This window comes from Montipora foliosa, chromosome 1, assembly GCF_036669935.1.
Source record: "Montipora foliosa isolate CH-2021 chromosome 1, ASM3666993v2, whole genome shotgun sequence".
Taxonomy (NCBI): Eukaryota; Metazoa; Cnidaria; class Anthozoa; order Scleractinia; family Acroporidae; genus Montipora; species Montipora foliosa.
In genome coordinates, this window is record NC_090869.1 from 19,553,000 (window position 1) to 19,570,499 (window position 17,500).

General features: G+C 37.9%; 1 protein-coding gene across 1 annotated transcript in view; it reads right to left on the reverse strand.

The window, feature by feature from the left end:
• Positions 1–17,500, reverse strand: part of LOC137992249 (rhophilin-2-B-like) — a 32,157-nt gene that overhangs the window by 1,375 nt on the left and 13,282 nt on the right. Inside the window, exons 10-19 of the mRNA XM_068837467.1 lie at positions 15,493–15,584; positions 14,793–14,888; positions 11,468–11,557; positions 10,677–10,743; positions 10,379–10,468; positions 9,698–9,795; positions 6,082–6,178; positions 5,303–5,379; positions 3,516–3,662; positions 1–76 (exon numbers count right to left, since the gene is read on the reverse strand). The exon at positions 1–76 is cut by the window's left edge and continues 1,375 nt beyond it. Coding sequence (XP_068693568.1) covers positions 1–76; positions 3,516–3,662; positions 5,303–5,379; positions 6,082–6,178; positions 9,698–9,795; positions 10,379–10,468; positions 10,677–10,743; positions 11,468–11,557; positions 14,793–14,888; positions 15,493–15,584 — 930 coding nt within the window. The remainder of the gene's footprint in view (positions 77–3,515; positions 3,663–5,302; positions 5,380–6,081; positions 6,179–9,697; positions 9,796–10,378; positions 10,469–10,676; positions 10,744–11,467; positions 11,558–14,792; positions 14,889–15,492; positions 15,585–17,500) is intronic.

The window sequence follows — 17,500 nt, forward strand, 5'->3', positions numbered from 1 at the left end:
CAGATGTGTGGTCACCCCACTTGCAGTCAGTTTTGTCTACTCCAACAATGATGTCTCCTACTTGAAAACCAGCTTCCTGTTGACAAAAAAAACAGAGCCTACAGTAACACAGTTGATTTGATGGTGGTCTTGTTTGTTTATAATTAATAATTTATTATATCATGTCAAAGTTCCAAGGTTCAAAGTGTGAAGAAACCAGATACCGGTAACAACTCTTAGGCCAAACCCACACTGTACTACATTCAGATAACTAGTTCATAGAAGGAAGGATTAACTTTAATTACTAGCCTAGCTGACACAAATCTCCTGTAACTAAGAAATACAGCATCCTGGGCAGTAATATGGAAAGGTTAAGTTATAGATGTGTCTTATATTAATTTTGTAGGTGCACAGGGAATTTTTTTTTGGTATGCAAGGATGTTATGAATTATTGCTAAAGGTTACTGTCAAACCTCAGGGGTATCTTTCTGAAAATCTCTGTCCTAAGCATTGGTTTTTGAGGAAACCCAGCGAACTGGATTGGAAAGGTAATAAAGTAATGTATGCTCCAACCAATCAGTCATCACTAAAGAGCAACCTTTAAGACATTGCTGCTCATATTAAAGTGGTACTATGATCAAAAAATCATTTCCTTTTTTCCTTCAGATTTTGAAAGCGTGGTCGCCTAACACCTAACTGGCTTTGAGTTTTATCCGAAGGCTGTTTATTTTGAGTGTAAGTTTTGGATTTCACAGTCCACCATTACTCACGTTCAAAACTGACCAATTGAACATCAGAGGGTTGGATCTAGAGAAAATGACCTCATTTACTCACTAGCTTAAAATTTCAGCGTGTAAACGCAAAAAAGTCATTTGAACCCATCCATCCAAAGGTTGGCCACAACACTAGGAATTTCATCCCCTACTTTTCACAAACAGTGTGTGGGTTCTTTAAACTCAGTTAGTCCCCCCATTAACCCATCGACCCCTGATAATGTAGATCTTAACAAGTGTTATTTAAATCCAAAAAGAAAATTGGGGGTAACCACGCATTTTTCAAAGATAATTGATGAATAATAAGCTTTAAAATACAAAGCGATGTATGGTGTTCTTTCTCAAAGTGAAGCTTAATTATCTCGCAAAAATGCATGGTTACCCCCAATTTTCTTTTTGGATACCAAGAGTACTAACTAAGATCTCCTTTCTCTGGATAGTTTTAAACCGCACAAAAATATCACTGAATTAGTAAGCATCACCAATAGGAAACCCAGAACGTATGCGCAATAACAATAATAGGCACTGTCCTTAATAGATTTTACTCGTCCATGGGGAGTGTCCTAGGACACCTGAGGGGTGAATGAGTTAAGTGTCAAGTCTCCTAGTGCTGGGTCACTGATTATGACAAAAATCAAATCAAATAAACTCAAATCAGATCACATCTTGGTTTTTGAGGAGATGGGAAAACCAGAGAAGCTGGAGGGAGAAAACATCAGCAGAGTAGACGAAACAAACTCAACCCATTATTTCTCCCGAGTCCAGGAATTGAACCAGGGACACAAAGGTGGATCCGAAGGCAAGTGCTCTCACCGGCCCACTGCCCTAACCCTGTTCCCTAATGCTGAGTTTTAGCATGAAAATGACCTCCAGGAGGCCATGTTTGTATCCCCTAGACAAAGAAATTGTCTCTAAATTAAGAATGAAGCAAACAATGGGTTAATCCTTTCCCTCTTAAGAGTGACACTTATAGACTTTACTCTGTCTAACGCCAGACGATTTTACTTGTCAATGGGGGACTCTTCAGGGGCGACAAGGTTATTTTTATAATGTCCCACGTTTGACAGCAAGGGTTGTATGACAGGGCTTCCGATTTATAGTCCTTTGGAGATGTTATTACAAAGGCAGCACTTTTCCTCAGTTATTTTAAAAACCTGAATGTTGGTCTAGCCAGGGTTTAAACCTGGGATCTCCTGCAAGGCAATCTGATTCTCAACCAACTGAGCCAACCGGTCGGAGGTTGTGCTTGCTAACTTGTACTGCTATACTGCCAGAATTAAAACTGTCCAAATGTTGACCCAAGTAAATGAATGAAGAGCTAGGAGTTGTGCAAAAAGGAAGGGAAATTTGTCACAGTTGGCAAGTAGCAACAGCTAATTCAGGCTGAAGGGCTCACCAGGGATCAATTCCCAGACTAGGCACTAACACGAGACATTGAAAGTGAAAGTTTAATGAGGATGCGTCCGTCAGTCATCAGATGTACAATGTATCCTGACACAGACCTTAGGAAGTTACCTCTGTTGTTTCTAGGAAATAGAAACAGTGCTACTCCAGATACGAAAAACCACTAAAAAACCACCCTTTAGATGTGGCCAAAAAATATGTGGAAACGTATTCCTCATCTAATGCAGCAGCACAAGACCCCGGAGGAAAGGGTACGACTGATCAATATACAAAAAATACATTACAAGATAAACTCTCTCATACAAAAATTACAAAAGAAAAAGAAAGGCGAGCGAACGCGACGACTGCCGGACCTAGAATGACCTTAATCTCCTGTGCAAAGCCTATATATTCCTAGCACATCCCATAACAACCCGCCAACCTCTCGATCGTGCCGTCAGAACAATAATTTCTGACTAATTTATTCAAACGTCAGAAATTACTCTTTTTAGTACTCTGGTTTTCCATTTGATTTGATTTGCATTAATTTGCTGATTTCAGTTAACAGCATCCACAATAGACCTCTTTACATTTGTGTGCTTAGTCACCTGGCCTTTAAATGAAAACGAAGCTGGTGTTGATCTTGTTATGATACAGACCTCTCTCCTTTTATTATGTTCAGGGTTGGACATTAGCACTCGCCCGTTCGCCCAGGCGAGTCTCTAAAGTGTTAAGCGCAAATCATCGATCACTCGCCCGTTTGGCGAGTAAGATTTTTGTCTCCAAGAAATTATTTAAATTGCGAAATAAACACTGCTTTGTACATTCCATTTTGCCAAGAAAATCCCTAACCATAAACTTACCATTTCTATTTTACAAAGTTTTATATTCCAAACTGTCTAATAAAATTAATTGGCGCTAAAAGGCAACATTGGGCTTCGTAAATAGACAAATTATGTGAAATATGGCTTCCTGGTCAGTGATACTGCTGGTCACTATCGAGCCATTGGTGACCTGGTAAACATGTGCCTTAAGACTGCTTTTGGGCAAGTGCATTGTGAGGGTCACTCGCCCGAATGGCGAGTGCTCTCAAAATTAAGTGTACAACCCTGATGTTAATGATGCTGTTATGCTAATTAGTACATATTTACATAAGAAAAACAGTGAGGTTTCTATCAAAACAAGGTCAACTCCAGCCTCACTTTCATTCAAAGGCCAGGTAACTAAGCACACAACTGTAAAATGGACTATTAGTGCTCCAGCACTAGAAGACCAGACTCTTAAAAAAAAGTTCCCTTCCTTTCCATGATCATGACTTGTATGATCCAATTTCAGGATGAGTTAAAGAATATTTCTCTATGAAAAGATGGTATTTGTCACCTTTGCTGGTCCATCATTTTCCACACTTTGAATAATAACAGGAGCTGAGCCAATCACACTGAAACCATATCCGCCATTTCTTCTCTTCAGCTCAATCGTTTTTGGTGCACTCCACCCCAACTTTGCATTGAAAACATGCACTGGACCCTTAAATTTGATAAGAACTTGTGTTACAACAAAAAGTTTCACATAAACAGATGAAGCAGTTTTTGACCAATTGTTTTGGTCAACACAATTTCTGCCAAAATCAGGAGAATGCATGTTTTATGAGTCAAATGAGTTGACCAATGAGTCATGAGTCAATGGACTCACAGTCAATATAGCAATAATTTGTTGATTAAGCCTAAGCCCTCGTTTCAGTGATTAGGCCTAAGCACTCTCTGAAATTTTAGCTTTCATTTTATGGTTTAATTAACTGCACTAACCCATTGACTCATTGACTCATGACTCATTGACTCATAAATACTTGACACTCCAGAATCAGCAGCACTTAATTATACGTAAGGAGCATAATCATCACCTTTTGTAAATGCCAAACCTCTGGGAAATCACATTCCGTTCAGAGATGCATGCAATACACACAACTAACATCACAAAGTAACCCATACACTCCGAGGCCAGTTGTTTGAAAGCAGATTGACTCAGCCCAGTCAAAATGCTTTCTAGTAGTAGGCAAGCTGGCTATAGTAATAGGCAGGAGAGGCCTTCGGACTCTGCTGCAAGGGCTACAGCCCCTTGCATGCTAGGCGGGTCCAGGGGCATGGTCCCCTGGAAAATTTTGAAATTATTGGCTTCAAATGGTTGCATCTGGTGCATTTTAGGGTAAACTGAGCCCCTATTAGATAGCATTAAGATAATAGTAATGAAGAGTCACACAAGACTTTCGATTTTCAAATTTTTGGCAGATATTGTGTTGTAGGCGGTCAAATAGCCAGCTAGCAGACCGCACATTTTGACTGGGCTGTTAACTTAATCCAGGATTAGCATAAACTATGGTTTCAATTTTTCAACTTTTGGGTGAAAGTTTCTTTTACTTTTTTTTTTTTTTTTCAAGATTGACTTTCTAATGTAAAATTGTGCAGAATATCAGCATGGAACAACATTTGGGAGTAGAGAAATAAACTCCTTGTTTAAATTTTAATCTGGGATTAGCATTAAACAGCTTTTGAACGAGCCCTGATCTGCAAGTTAAGATAAACAGCTGCATTTACCCTCACTGATAAATATCACTAACCCTTAAACTTACTTTCTTACAAAAAAAAAAAAAAGAAAGCAAAATTTTAATGCTTAGACTTAAGGGACACTTCACGTTGGATGTCAAAATTTAGCATGCACCTAATTATGTCCATCCCTGGACAGAAGTGAAACTTGTTGTTCTTAAGTTGTTAATGCATATAGGGTAAGTGGCACTTGTTGCAAGAAAGTCAGCCACAATCTTCCATTTTGACCACAGTCAAACATTCTTAACTTCAGAATTATTTTGACTATTTATGATGTTAACCCATTCACCCCTAAACAGGCCATACTTAGTATTTTACTCTGTCTAGTGCCAGACGATTTTACTCATCAATGGGGAACCCCCAGGAGTCAATGGGTTAAATGGAAGAATTTTAAAAAAATTGTGAAATGCCTTAGCCCCTGTTGATTCTATGATTGTAAGAGCAGACATTTGTTTTTGACAGCTGTATCATGTTATCTTTTCCAAAAAGGAAGGTTTTACTTGAGCTAGTGGTCCTTTCAACTGAGACTGATAAAGGTTAACCAAAATTTACAACACTACAGCTTACCAGCCTATGGAACAAGTCTTCCACTGATGCACTGCTAAAATTTGGTGGAATACAAGTTGCTCTGACTCTTGCCAATGCTGCAAGAAACAAAGACAGTCTCTTTGTTGCGCAAGAAAGAATACCGTAAACACTGGCAGATATACCACACCCTGAAATTAGCTGCTCAAATTTTGGGAAAAACGTTTTTTGAAAGAGATCAAAAGGTATCCAAATTCGAGTATTCTGCATCCACTGTTCATCAAACATAAACTCACTATTAACATTGCAACAGAATATAATTCAAAGTCTTAACCACAATTTTAGCACTTAAATAATAATTATTATAATGAACATCGTTTCCACCAACTTCGACATAATTATGATTGATCTTTTTCTAGTATTTGTCGACAGGAATTTCTTCATTCAACACAGTTTTTCCATAGATTTTTGAATTACATCAAGAACATGACTGGAATGTTTGTACCTTAGTAACCAGCCATTAGATCGGATGCAAAGATGGAAAACTGGAAACCAGAAGCAGCCCCCGATTTCTTGCCATGATTTTTGGAAAAAAGGTGCGGCTTATCTGCGAGTGTTTACAATAATTTATTATCAGCAAAAACAAAGGGTATGCTATGGAAAAATGTGATGAAATATAATATAATAGCAGTAATTTAAACAGTGCAAGATCATTGCTAGCTGTGAAGACTATTAGTGCTGGAAAATGATGGGACAACTGCAGGGTAGTGCAAGTTTCAAAGGATCAATGAATGTGATATGCGATCCATTGTCATTCCCACCTCGGACAGGGGTGGGCATCACAGGATCATCAAAGTCATCTTCTTCTTCCATGGCAACCAGAGTCTCCGTAGTTTTCATTCGAGCATCTTGAAGAGCCTGATAAATAAATTGCAGAGATTTTAGGCCATAAAAGATCAATAGATAAACATCAACCAATGTGTCAATTTTATTGATCATATATTGATTGGTCTGATAATATTATACTACAATATTAGTTTAAACCATGTGCTACAATATCTTCTGATATCCCTGTGCATTGTACCAGTTCATTGTATTAGGAAGTCTCACTAATCAAGCAGAAAATGTGACAAATCGTCATGCTGGCAAAGTACTGTCCAATCAAGTAAGGTTGTAGGTTACAGTTCACTTTGCAACCAGGTTGATGCCACTCTGGTTTAGGGAATTATGAATGTAGCTTAAAAAGTTACACTTCAAAGACCTAAAATTTGACAATCCATCATTATGACTACCAGAACCACTGCCCCTGGTGTCCCAGACATTGCTTCTCCGCACTATTTACATCCTAGAGTCCACCGACAAATTTTAAAACTCCTCATTAGGACTTCTCAAAAACTAGTAGAGTCAGGAGGGGGGGAGGGGGGGAAACCTGCCAATCATTCAAAAACCGTAACAGGCATGCCCAACATGTATCAACGTGACCACTTATGTTTGTGGAATGAAAAGCATATTTGCAGTGTCAGAAGCTACTTGACCTGGGAAATAGTATTTAATTGCTGCGGAGCGAGCGCAGCGAGTGAGCAGCAACATATTGTGAATTTATGAGAAGGTAGGACGAATTCTCGAATTCACCACTTTTTCCCAGAATGCATCATAATTTGGCCAGAATGCACTGCGCCATTCACCAGCTTTTTTTTTAAGCAGAATGCCGCAAAAGCATAGGAACCAAAAATTCTATTTTAACACTCAAAAATGCGAACTAAGTAAGGTAGAGATTTTGTTAGCTTGCTTTATGCAAAACAAAATTGTTGCAAAAGTAAATAAATATAATTGAAACACAGTTTTTAGGAAGAGCAGAAGAACGTTTTCAGGACGGTCGATTGAGAATAAAATATTTTGCCATCAGCAACAAAATTTACTACATGAAAATAACATTAATTTTGAACTGCGAATATAAAGGGTTAACATCAGCGAAAAACATTACATTTTGGGAGATTTTTGCTATGTTCAATTTTGTTATGGTACTTTTGGCTGCACAAGTAAATCGCAAAATCGAAAGTGACATCGAATTCAGCAGGTGCCATGATCAAGTTACTGCAGTGTGTTTACTTGCAACACAGTGAAGTGTTATAAAGTTTGACAAGAAATGTGTGAATTCAATACAAAGATCACAATCGCCCAACTCTCAAGGTTGACAATTATTGTTTCTGCAAAGTCAAAAATTTACTCTCCAAGATGAGGTTATTTATCACCAAGTAACTCCATCGTTTTGGAAATAGCAGCTACTTTATTATTCATCAGCGTCACAATTTTTGGCTGATTTTGGGGCTCATTTTGTTGAAACTCAACCACGCTTCCAACAGACCTGTTTATTTTCATGACTTACCCAAGCAGCGCACTACCACAAAAATCCTGGCGTATCACATTTCAACCCACGTATGCAAAATTTTGTTTAGCATGAAAATTACACATGATATTAAAATTCAAAAAGGCTGGAAATCTCACAAAAACCCTTTTCCAGCATAAAAGTTATTGAAACAAACAACAGATTTGCTTTTAGAGGCAAAAGACCCTTCCTATTTCAATTGCGTGCATGCTAACAAGACACACAATCCGTGTCACAAAGCATATGCAATTAAATAAATTTCTGACAGTTCACATCAAACCCTTTTCTAAAGAACCTTGACCGTAAATAATGAATTGCCATAGTTAATGAACCACAAAAGAGACAACAAGCTTTCACTCAAATACTTCTTCACTGTCACATTTCCAATTTTTTTACCTTTACAGAGTTGAGTACAAAATAAATGTAAATTGCCAGACAACTTAGATGCGACTTCAGTAAACACTGTGATGCATTCAAGGTGTTTGATATTCCTTCAATGTTTGTTAAATCCATAAAAAAATTGCCATTTGATTTCAGTGTTGTATATAATACCAAGTTAGTAAAATATTAGAAACAAAACTCACTTGATATCCAGTGGCAAAAAATGAAATTGTTGTAGCAGACCATTACTTGTCGCTTTAAAGATTCCAGATATTTTTCACCGCCTGTTTTGTATGTTTTGTTTAAAGATGCCCTAAAACACCATTTGCGCTACAATGACTTTCGACGCCATTGCAGGTTAATTAAATGTTCTCCTGTGTACACCAGAGAAATCTATGCATTATCCCAACCCCCTAAAACCTAACAAAATACACACAGAAGACTCCGTGCACAAAGACACCCTTTTAGCAGGGAGCGACAGGCAAGACAGAGAAATATTACCCATTTTCCGACTGGGATTGCCATACTGGCAACCCAGTAAAAAGTGTACATGAATCAGTAGAAACAGAATGTTCTGCAGCATTACTATCTGTTAGATACACTAGTTCTAGCTTTCAACCTTTGTTTACTGACTCTGATACCATCCAGACCGATAAAGTGAAGGGCCAGCTTTGTTGAAGGTCAGTAGAGCAGCCAATCTTGAAAATGCGTGTGACAGACACATGTTGAGCTATTTTCCTAGTTGAGTGTGCCGCAAAATATTTCTTTTGATGTAGTGGAGAATCACGGTTTTCGTCGTCTCAGGAAGATATTGAACCCTACATTGAACTGTGGAAATTCTAGAGTTTACTACACAAATAATTTCAATTTCAGGCTGACCAAAAAGGGGTTAAAGGAGAATTCAATTGCAATCCCTATGCAATTTTGCAGGAAATAAAAACTATGGACTGTTTCACGACTGCCATAACGATTATTTTTATAGCTGCTTTTTTCAAGATATGCTTGAATTTTCATTACAGTATTTGTCCCAAGTGTTATGCGTGTTACGAATTAAACAACCTGTTAATTTTATGGAATTTTCCGTTTTAATGTTCTATAGCGGCAGTTATTCTTGTAATATAGAATTTGTTTTCTGTTTGTTTGGAAAAAAACTAGTACTCAGTCTCAATCCGTCAAATTTCTTAACTGGGCTTGGTTTAAGGCTTTGCTGCTAGCCCCCCTCCCCCCTGAGGAGAGTATTGCTCTATGACATGTACATCACTCAGAAAACAAAATTTAATGCTATATTTCAAGAATAACTGCCGCCATAGAACATTAAAACGGAAAAATCCATAAAATTAACAGGTTATTTAATTCGTAACACGCATAATACTTGGGACAAATACTGTAATGAAAATGCAAGCGTACATGTATCTTGAAAAAAGCAGCTATAAAAATTATTATCGTGGTGGCAGTCGTGAAACAGTCCATAGTTTTTATTTCCTGCACAATTGCATAGGGATTGCAATTGAATTCTCCTTTTTGGTCAGCATGAAATTGAAATTATTTATGTAGTAAACTCTACAATTTCCACAGTTCAATGTAGGGTTCAATCTCTTCCTGAGATTCATGATTAAACAACAATTAAATCTCCCAAAAAACAAAAGAAATTATTGCAATAAGCTAATTACCTTTTGTAATCCTACTACTTTTCTGCAGTGTCTGCAAATCTGTCTGGCTTTCATGGCTTCCTCATGAGATTTTAATGCAGAATGCAAGTGCGCCTTGGCTGAAAGTGAGAAAATAAAAACATCATGAATACAACTTTGCATTATTATTATTATTATTATTATTATTATTATTATAGTTATCCATAAAAGAGTTTAAGCAATGGAGCTAGCAACATCTGCAAGGCTGTAACTGCAAAATGATCGCCTGGTGATTGGTGCAACTCCTTTTGAATGGAATATGTCTCCTGAATGTCCAGAATTTAATGTTACGTGAATACAATAAAAATAATTATTGAAAACTTCACGGATAAATTATGTCACCGGAAAATTAATATCCCCTCTTGTTCAACTTACAATGATGCTATAGCACAGTGAATCAGATTCATTGTACTAAACCCGGCCATTGTCCTGTGGCATTCATGTCACTATTGCTTAAGCTCCCTTTTAAGTTGCTTAATTTATGCCTACATGTCTTTATTGGTTTTGTATGTTTGCATCAATGGATAACTTCCAGGTTAATTTTTATACAAAACAATTAACTATGAGAAAACCTGTGTGTATCCCTACAATACATACATGTAGCTTTTAAAATGGAAGAAGCCATCAAAATCAGAAGTAAAATAAAAATTGTCCAAAAAATACCTTGCTTAGTTCGGTTAGTGTCATTATCAGACTGAGAGGTCTGTAGCAATGAAACAGCTATTTCTTTGTGCATTTCATCATCAGAATCTCCTATGCAGAAGAAAAACAAGAGGCTGATCAAGAAACACATTTGGCATGCCCACAGATTTTGCAGGGGAATGACATTATACGAGAAAGGGCCTGGGATTGGAACAGGCGCAAGACAGGTCCACGCTTATCTGTTTTACCCTGGGTATCAAATGCAATCCATAATCTTGGACTACGGGCACTACTACTAATAACTGGAAATGAAGCTTACCAATGCTTTTCAGAAGCCCGTCAGCAACAAAATAATGAGCCAAGGCTTTGTAGTGAAGACACATGATCTAAGAATAAAGGTAAACTGACATGATGTCTCTAGCTAAAATAATACATTCTTATAATATTATACAGACTGTGATGACAATATTAAATTGTTGTTAATAGTAAATGCCAAATAAATCACTGTGTGAAAGCCAAGATATGAACAGTCACAAACCAAGGATTTCATAGGTCAAAACATCGAGTGCTGTTAAATAGGGTTAAATGCAATTTAACTTAGCTAACGACCAGGAGCAAGTTGCACAGTTTGTCTGGCGTGGCGTGGCATTGCGTTGCGTGGCGTGGCGTTAGCGTTAAGGTTTATCAGTATTTTGGGGGTGTGCCTGCCGCGTTTTTTAGTGTGTGCGTGTGTTATTTGCATGTGGGGCTTTTCCGGGGCGTCTTCCGGCAGTTCTAGCGGTCAGCAGTTCTTTTGCATATTTTGTGGGTGCCTGCGCATGTCCTCGTGGTTTTGTTTGGCTCAGCCCTCCTCTCCCTAATTAGGGGAGTCAAGGCCCCTCCTTTATAGTTTTTCCATTGAACTCACTGTTCAGTGTGACGGGTACTTGATTTGGGGTCTGGTGTGGTGGGCGGGGCTCGTGGCTGTGTTGCGGGTAGGGCAGGCTTATGGGGTGTTCCACGGACCTGGGTTTGGGTCGTTGGTACCAGTACCCAGATCCTTGGGCACCCAATCTCCATTTGTGACACAGGCGTTAAGTACTATTATAAATGAAAATTCAGACAACTTACGGACATCATGTTTTTCCAAGAAGAAGGGACACAACAAAGGCAAATTCCTGTATTCATCATCATTTGAGCCTTCTTATACTTATGACTGATCTAAAAATATAATGATACATGTAATTACTGTAATTAGTGAGGGACTCTACATACCTCTAAGTTGAAAAAAAGAACACAAAATTGCAACTTAAAGGAGAGCATCTCCCATTGATGGGTAAAATTGTCTGGCATGAAAGGGCTAAAATAATAATTATGAACAACTATTAAATGAAGTGAAGATGGCTAGTGGCACTACAATTTAGCTATTTTGAGCAATGACATGCTTGTGTTACCAAAACAGTTTTCAATTGAGTGTTGAAAGTAATTGCATTGGTATTGCATTACTTCACTCAGTGATTGGTTCAAAGTTCTCCCGCCACTTTTTCAACCAATCAGAAGTGAAACCAAAACCAATTGTGGATTGTGTGTGCACATTTTCCTGCGCTTTCTGTTGGCTATGTGTAATTACTTCGAGTTTTGATTGGTTTACCGGATTGCCTCCGTCCTTTTTGATTGGCCAAAGTAATAATTTACTTTGGTTTTGTCATGAAACTGGCTCTAAATAAAAAAACATGTTCAGTAAATATCCACTACTGAGGTGAATACTGTAGTTGTTTTAGCATTATACTAAAACAGTGATATAATAAAACACAAAAAGATCATTTTAACTCATTTCTTCTTGCGACGATTACAATACCCTGGGCACAAAATCCCACAAGTTGCTTGGCAAAAATAGCAAAGGAAATTTGGAGTTTGAGAGGCCAATCAGAGTGTGCCTTCAACAATATCTACTGTTTTAGGTTATACTAATCTCATCTCATCCCTACCTAAAAAAAGCCTAAGGTATTAGTTGTATTTAAAATTTAAATTTAAATAATTATAATTATTTTATTTTTATTTTAATTGTGAAGCACCTTTGGGTACTTCATATAAAAGGTGCTATATATAAATATTATTTAAACAATTATTATTTGTCAAAGGCGAGATGAATATCACGTATTATTAAATTCTCAACCTCGGATAATGCATTTCGCGTGCTCTGATTGGTTCACTCAATCTCGGTTATCAGCTCATATACCTTGGTTTGACCTTATATGGTAAATGATTGCGTTAAGCGTTGCTAAACTAAAAACGATTTCGTCGGAATGCCAAATTTCTCTTTGAACGAGATGCTTCTGTGAAGCATACACTGGGTTGCCTGTGGTACGTGCTACAGAAAATCAGAAGGCACTGAATTGTGTGGTATTGAAATACAGCATTCCAGTCTCTGAAGAATAACAAATAAAAGAGAAGCGAGAAACATTGGCTTCTGGGCTGACATGTTGATAATTTTCAAGTTCCCTCGCAACTTCTGTTCACCACAAGTGTGCCCTCTGAACATCTGATAGCTTTCTAATACTAAAGTTCACTGAAGTTAAGCCCTGCCGGGCGGGGTTAGTGTTTGGATGGGAGACCAAGACAACATTCCCCTCATAAAACAGAAGCATCGGACCGAAAATACTACTAACTCTAACAAATGCGAACTCAGCAAGGTACAGATCTTGTTAGCTTGCTTTATGCAAAACAAATATTGATGAAAAAGCAAATAACTATTGATACACAGTTTTCAGAAAGAGCAGAAGGAAGTTTCCCGGACGGTCGATCGAGAATAAAATATTTACGACATCAAAACAACATTAATTTTGAACCGTGAATATAGAATATAAAAAGTTACGATCAGCGACAAACATTTTGGGAGATTTTTGCTACGTTCAAGTAAACTGCAAAATCGAAAGTGACATGGCCGGAATTCAGCGGGCGCCGTGATTAAGTTACCGCTGTATGTTTACTCGCCAAACAGTGAAGCATCTGTGTCAAATGATGGCAAGATAGCGGGTTTTTGTAAGTTTCTTTTTCTGTCAAGTGTTATAAAGTTTGACAATGAAATGAGCGAAGTCAAAACAAAGATCACAATCGCCCAACTCTTATTTATGCAAAGTCAAAATTTACTCTCCAAGACACGTACGACGTTATTTATCACCAGGTAATTCCATCATTTTGGAAATAGCAGCTACTTTATTATTCATCTGCGTCACAAGTTTTCACTGATTTTGGGGCTCATTTTGTTGAAACTCTAGCACGCTTCCAACAGGCCTGTGAACCCTTCCTGCTTACAGAGCAATACTAAAAAACTTCTCCCATATCACATTTCAACCTTCAGCTCGAAAATTCAATACACAACATGATATTATAATTCACAAAGGCAGAAAATACCACAGAATCCTTTTCCAGCGAAAATTTTATTGAAACAAACGACATATTTGCTCTTAGAGGCGAAAACCTCTTCCTATTTCATTGCGTGCGTGAAGACAAGAAACTCAATTGTGTCAAATTACCATGTACTTCAGGTAAATACTGCTCACTTTGATTTCGTCTCGACGGGCGATAGATTGTTGTCGAGGTCCAGTACTCGTCGCTTTTGAGATTCATGCCTAGTTTATCCAACTGACTTTCCATTATTGAGCTCCATAAGGGTATATTTTGTTTAAGGATCCACTAAAACGCCATTCGCGTTGCATGACTTTCGACGCCATTGCAGGCTAAGTTAATGATTCTACTGTGCCCACCAGAGAAATCTACGCAGTTCCACTACCCTCTCGATCCTAAGAAAATACGCCCAGAAGGCTCTATACACAAAGACACCACTTACCAGGGGAGTGACAGGCAAGACTTTTACCGACACGGAAAAAGAAAAAAAACTAAAAAAAAGAAAACAAACAAACTAAACGAAGACCTCGACTGGGTTTGCCTTATAAGGCAACCCAGTAATAAAGCCAAAAAGGAGAAAAAAAACTTTTTTTGTGGAAAGTTTGGATCAATTCCTACGTTTAGAAGTACGCGAAAAGGAAAGAAATGTTTTTGTGTTGAGCCTGCGTCTGTCTGACAACAAGGTATTACACAACATCGGATCAGTTCTCATCAAGTTTTTTTCGATTTCGCTCGGATTTGCTCGCTTTTTCCGCTCGTATTTCGTACTTCCAAATTTTTGGAGTTGAACGAATTTAATAAAACAATTATTCCATTCGCGCTTGTTGGATATGAGACTGGTTATAGCCAACTCGGCGCTACGTGGCCTCATTGGCTATTTACCATCTCATATCCAACGCGCGCTTATGGAATAATTGTTAAATAATCACCTCACATGCAACCAGTCAGCACAGATAATTTTTAATAATCATCTACATGTAATGAGTATGTAATTATAAGTCTAATATTTTATTATTAATAATATCATCATCATCATCATCATCATCACCTCTGCACACTCTTCAGCCGCACTAATTTGCTCTGCCAATGTATCATTGGTTCCTTCAAGGACATGTTCTTCCCAAATGCAGAGCTGTGATTGAGCCTAACAGAATTGCACCATTAATTAACGACAGAAATTATTATTTTATTTACGGTTACCTGTCAGAGCAACAACTCAGATTGTTTGACTGATCTTCTGATTCTGCCATTATTGAGCCATGTGGATGTACCAAGAGATCAAAGCCACAGTTTCATAGATGATTATTGCTTAACGAATACAGTAAAATTGTTGCATGGCAGCACTAATTTGGTCTACCAATGTATCACTGGTTCCTTCAAGGACATGTTTTTTCGAAACGCAGAGCTGTGATTGAGCCTAACAGAACTGCATCATTAATTGATAGAAATTATTATTTTATTTACATACAGTTACCTGTCAGAGCAACAACTCAGATTGTTTGACTGAACTTCTGATTCTACCATTATTGAGCCATGTGGATGTACCATGAGATCAAAGCCGCAGTTTCATAGAATGGTTGCAAAATTAAACCCCATACTCAGCTCCCTTAATTTCTCATCCACCTATCCACAGCTATGCCCTGTAATAAGCCCCTTCTGCTCTTCAAAGCAAGACCTGTAGTTGACAATATTGGCCATGGGATACTACAAACAAAGAAATACTATGAAAACAAATTAAAGGACCTCACCAGCATAACGGCCATTAGCATGTCCATTAACTCCATTGTCAAGTCAGCAGTTGGCGAATTGATAAAGTTCTCTTTGATTAATTTGAAGGCACCTGAAAATTAAAAGTCAGTTAAAAAACAACCTCTACATGGCAATTAGACAGTGCGTTTGTTGTACGAGGATCTTGTTGGGCAAAAAAGGTGACTCGAGTTCTAGTTTTCGTAAACCGTACTCATTCCCTTAAGGTTAATTGTCAAGAAAAACTATTTTACTTCTATCAATATTACATGTACATTCAGTTACTGAACTTTCAGTCAGCAATGAAAGACCTTCATCTAGGCTTGAGTCATATATTGCACTTGAAAGGTTTTCTGGCTTTATTATTAACCCATTGACACCTAAACCGGCCAAAACCGGCCGCGCGCGATGACCCCTGAAATACCTAAACCGGCCAAAACCGGCCGCACAAAATGGCGTCTTGATCGGAGTTGATCTTAGGCCTCTACCCAGTCTCCCTTAGGAAATCTAAATTTTTTGTTGTTATGGAGATTTAGAAGGATAATTGACCAATCATTTGCCGTGTTGTGAGCATATTTTGACAGCTGATAAGAGACCCCACAAGGGCTGGCTTTTTGCCCTTTCGATCGCGCGATCAAATTACGCGAAAACAACAGCCGATGCGCCAGATAGCGCACCGAACGATGGGGATATTCATGCTTTTTTTTTTCGGATTCGGAGGATCTAGGGATCTAAGGGATCTTTTATGGTTTTCCTGTAAGAGGAGGGGATATTAGAAACAAAAATTTTGATTTAGATGGCTTTTAAAGTGACGAAGAAGACGGTGAAAACCTAGAGACCGATGATAAACAAGAAGCTCGCTGGAATGATCAGCTCGATAGTATTCAAGTTCCAGATTTCGTGGCAGCCACTGCTCGGTATTTCGTTTTAGATAATCAGAATGAATTAAATATTTTTCGTAGTTTTCATAGGAGATGATCTATGGGAATTAATGGTAAACGAAACGAGTAGGTATGCCTGTCAAAAACTGTTAAAACCCCCGGGCGCATTACCTTTTTTCATGGAGTAAGCCGCGCAGAATTAAAGGCCTTCGTAGCAATTAACGTCATAATGGGCATTGATTTGCTCCGGAATTTAGCTTTATATTGATCAACCGATGGATTTTTTGCAAATAACAAGTTTTTTTTGTCCTAACATAAATTGGTAATCGAAGGAATTTTCACCTTCGGCATACCTCGGAAGATCAGTGTCTTCAACAAATAAATCAATCCGATCGTGCGTTTATATTCCGTAAATGCGAGAATACCTCCAGCGATTTTCTCTGTTGGTTTTCTTGTGTTTTGTAAGTTATCTTTCAGTGAAAGTTTTCGAAAGAGCACTTTTGTACACAATTTGACCTTGTTTGTTCTCTCATGAAACATGATAGTGATCAATGAACTAAATTAATCTTGCGGTTTTGTGCACGTGTATTTCGACAAACAGAAAGCTCCTCGTGAAATTTTGTTTCGGCAGCGGCGTTTGGGCATAATTTTTGCACTTATACCTGCAAGAAAACAAAGCGATTGGAATAAATTTCAAGAAATTTTTATCCATTGAGTGGTTAGATTTAACTGTAAATTGCACAAGGCATATTTTGAGTTATAATATATATTTTTCAAGCGCTTTGTTTAGTTAGCGATCAAAAACTTTCTTGAATGCTTAACGCGCGCTGCTTCGAAAATTCTACCTTTACATTTTCAGTTGAGCCTTAGGACGTGTTTTCAATCACTTTTTAGCAATATTTTTACATCATCTGGAAGTTCACTGTTTCTTCTTCAAGGTGAACTTAATTCTAGAACTCAGTATCTTGTGTACATTTACTGCGCATATGGTTTATTTTTAACGCTCGCTTTCCAATGCAAAACCTCGAAAATTTCCCAAGTTATCTTGCCTAACAAAACAGCGCACGCGAACGAATCATTGGGTTAAAGTGTAATTTTAAAGCCACTGACACCTGAAATGCCCTACGAC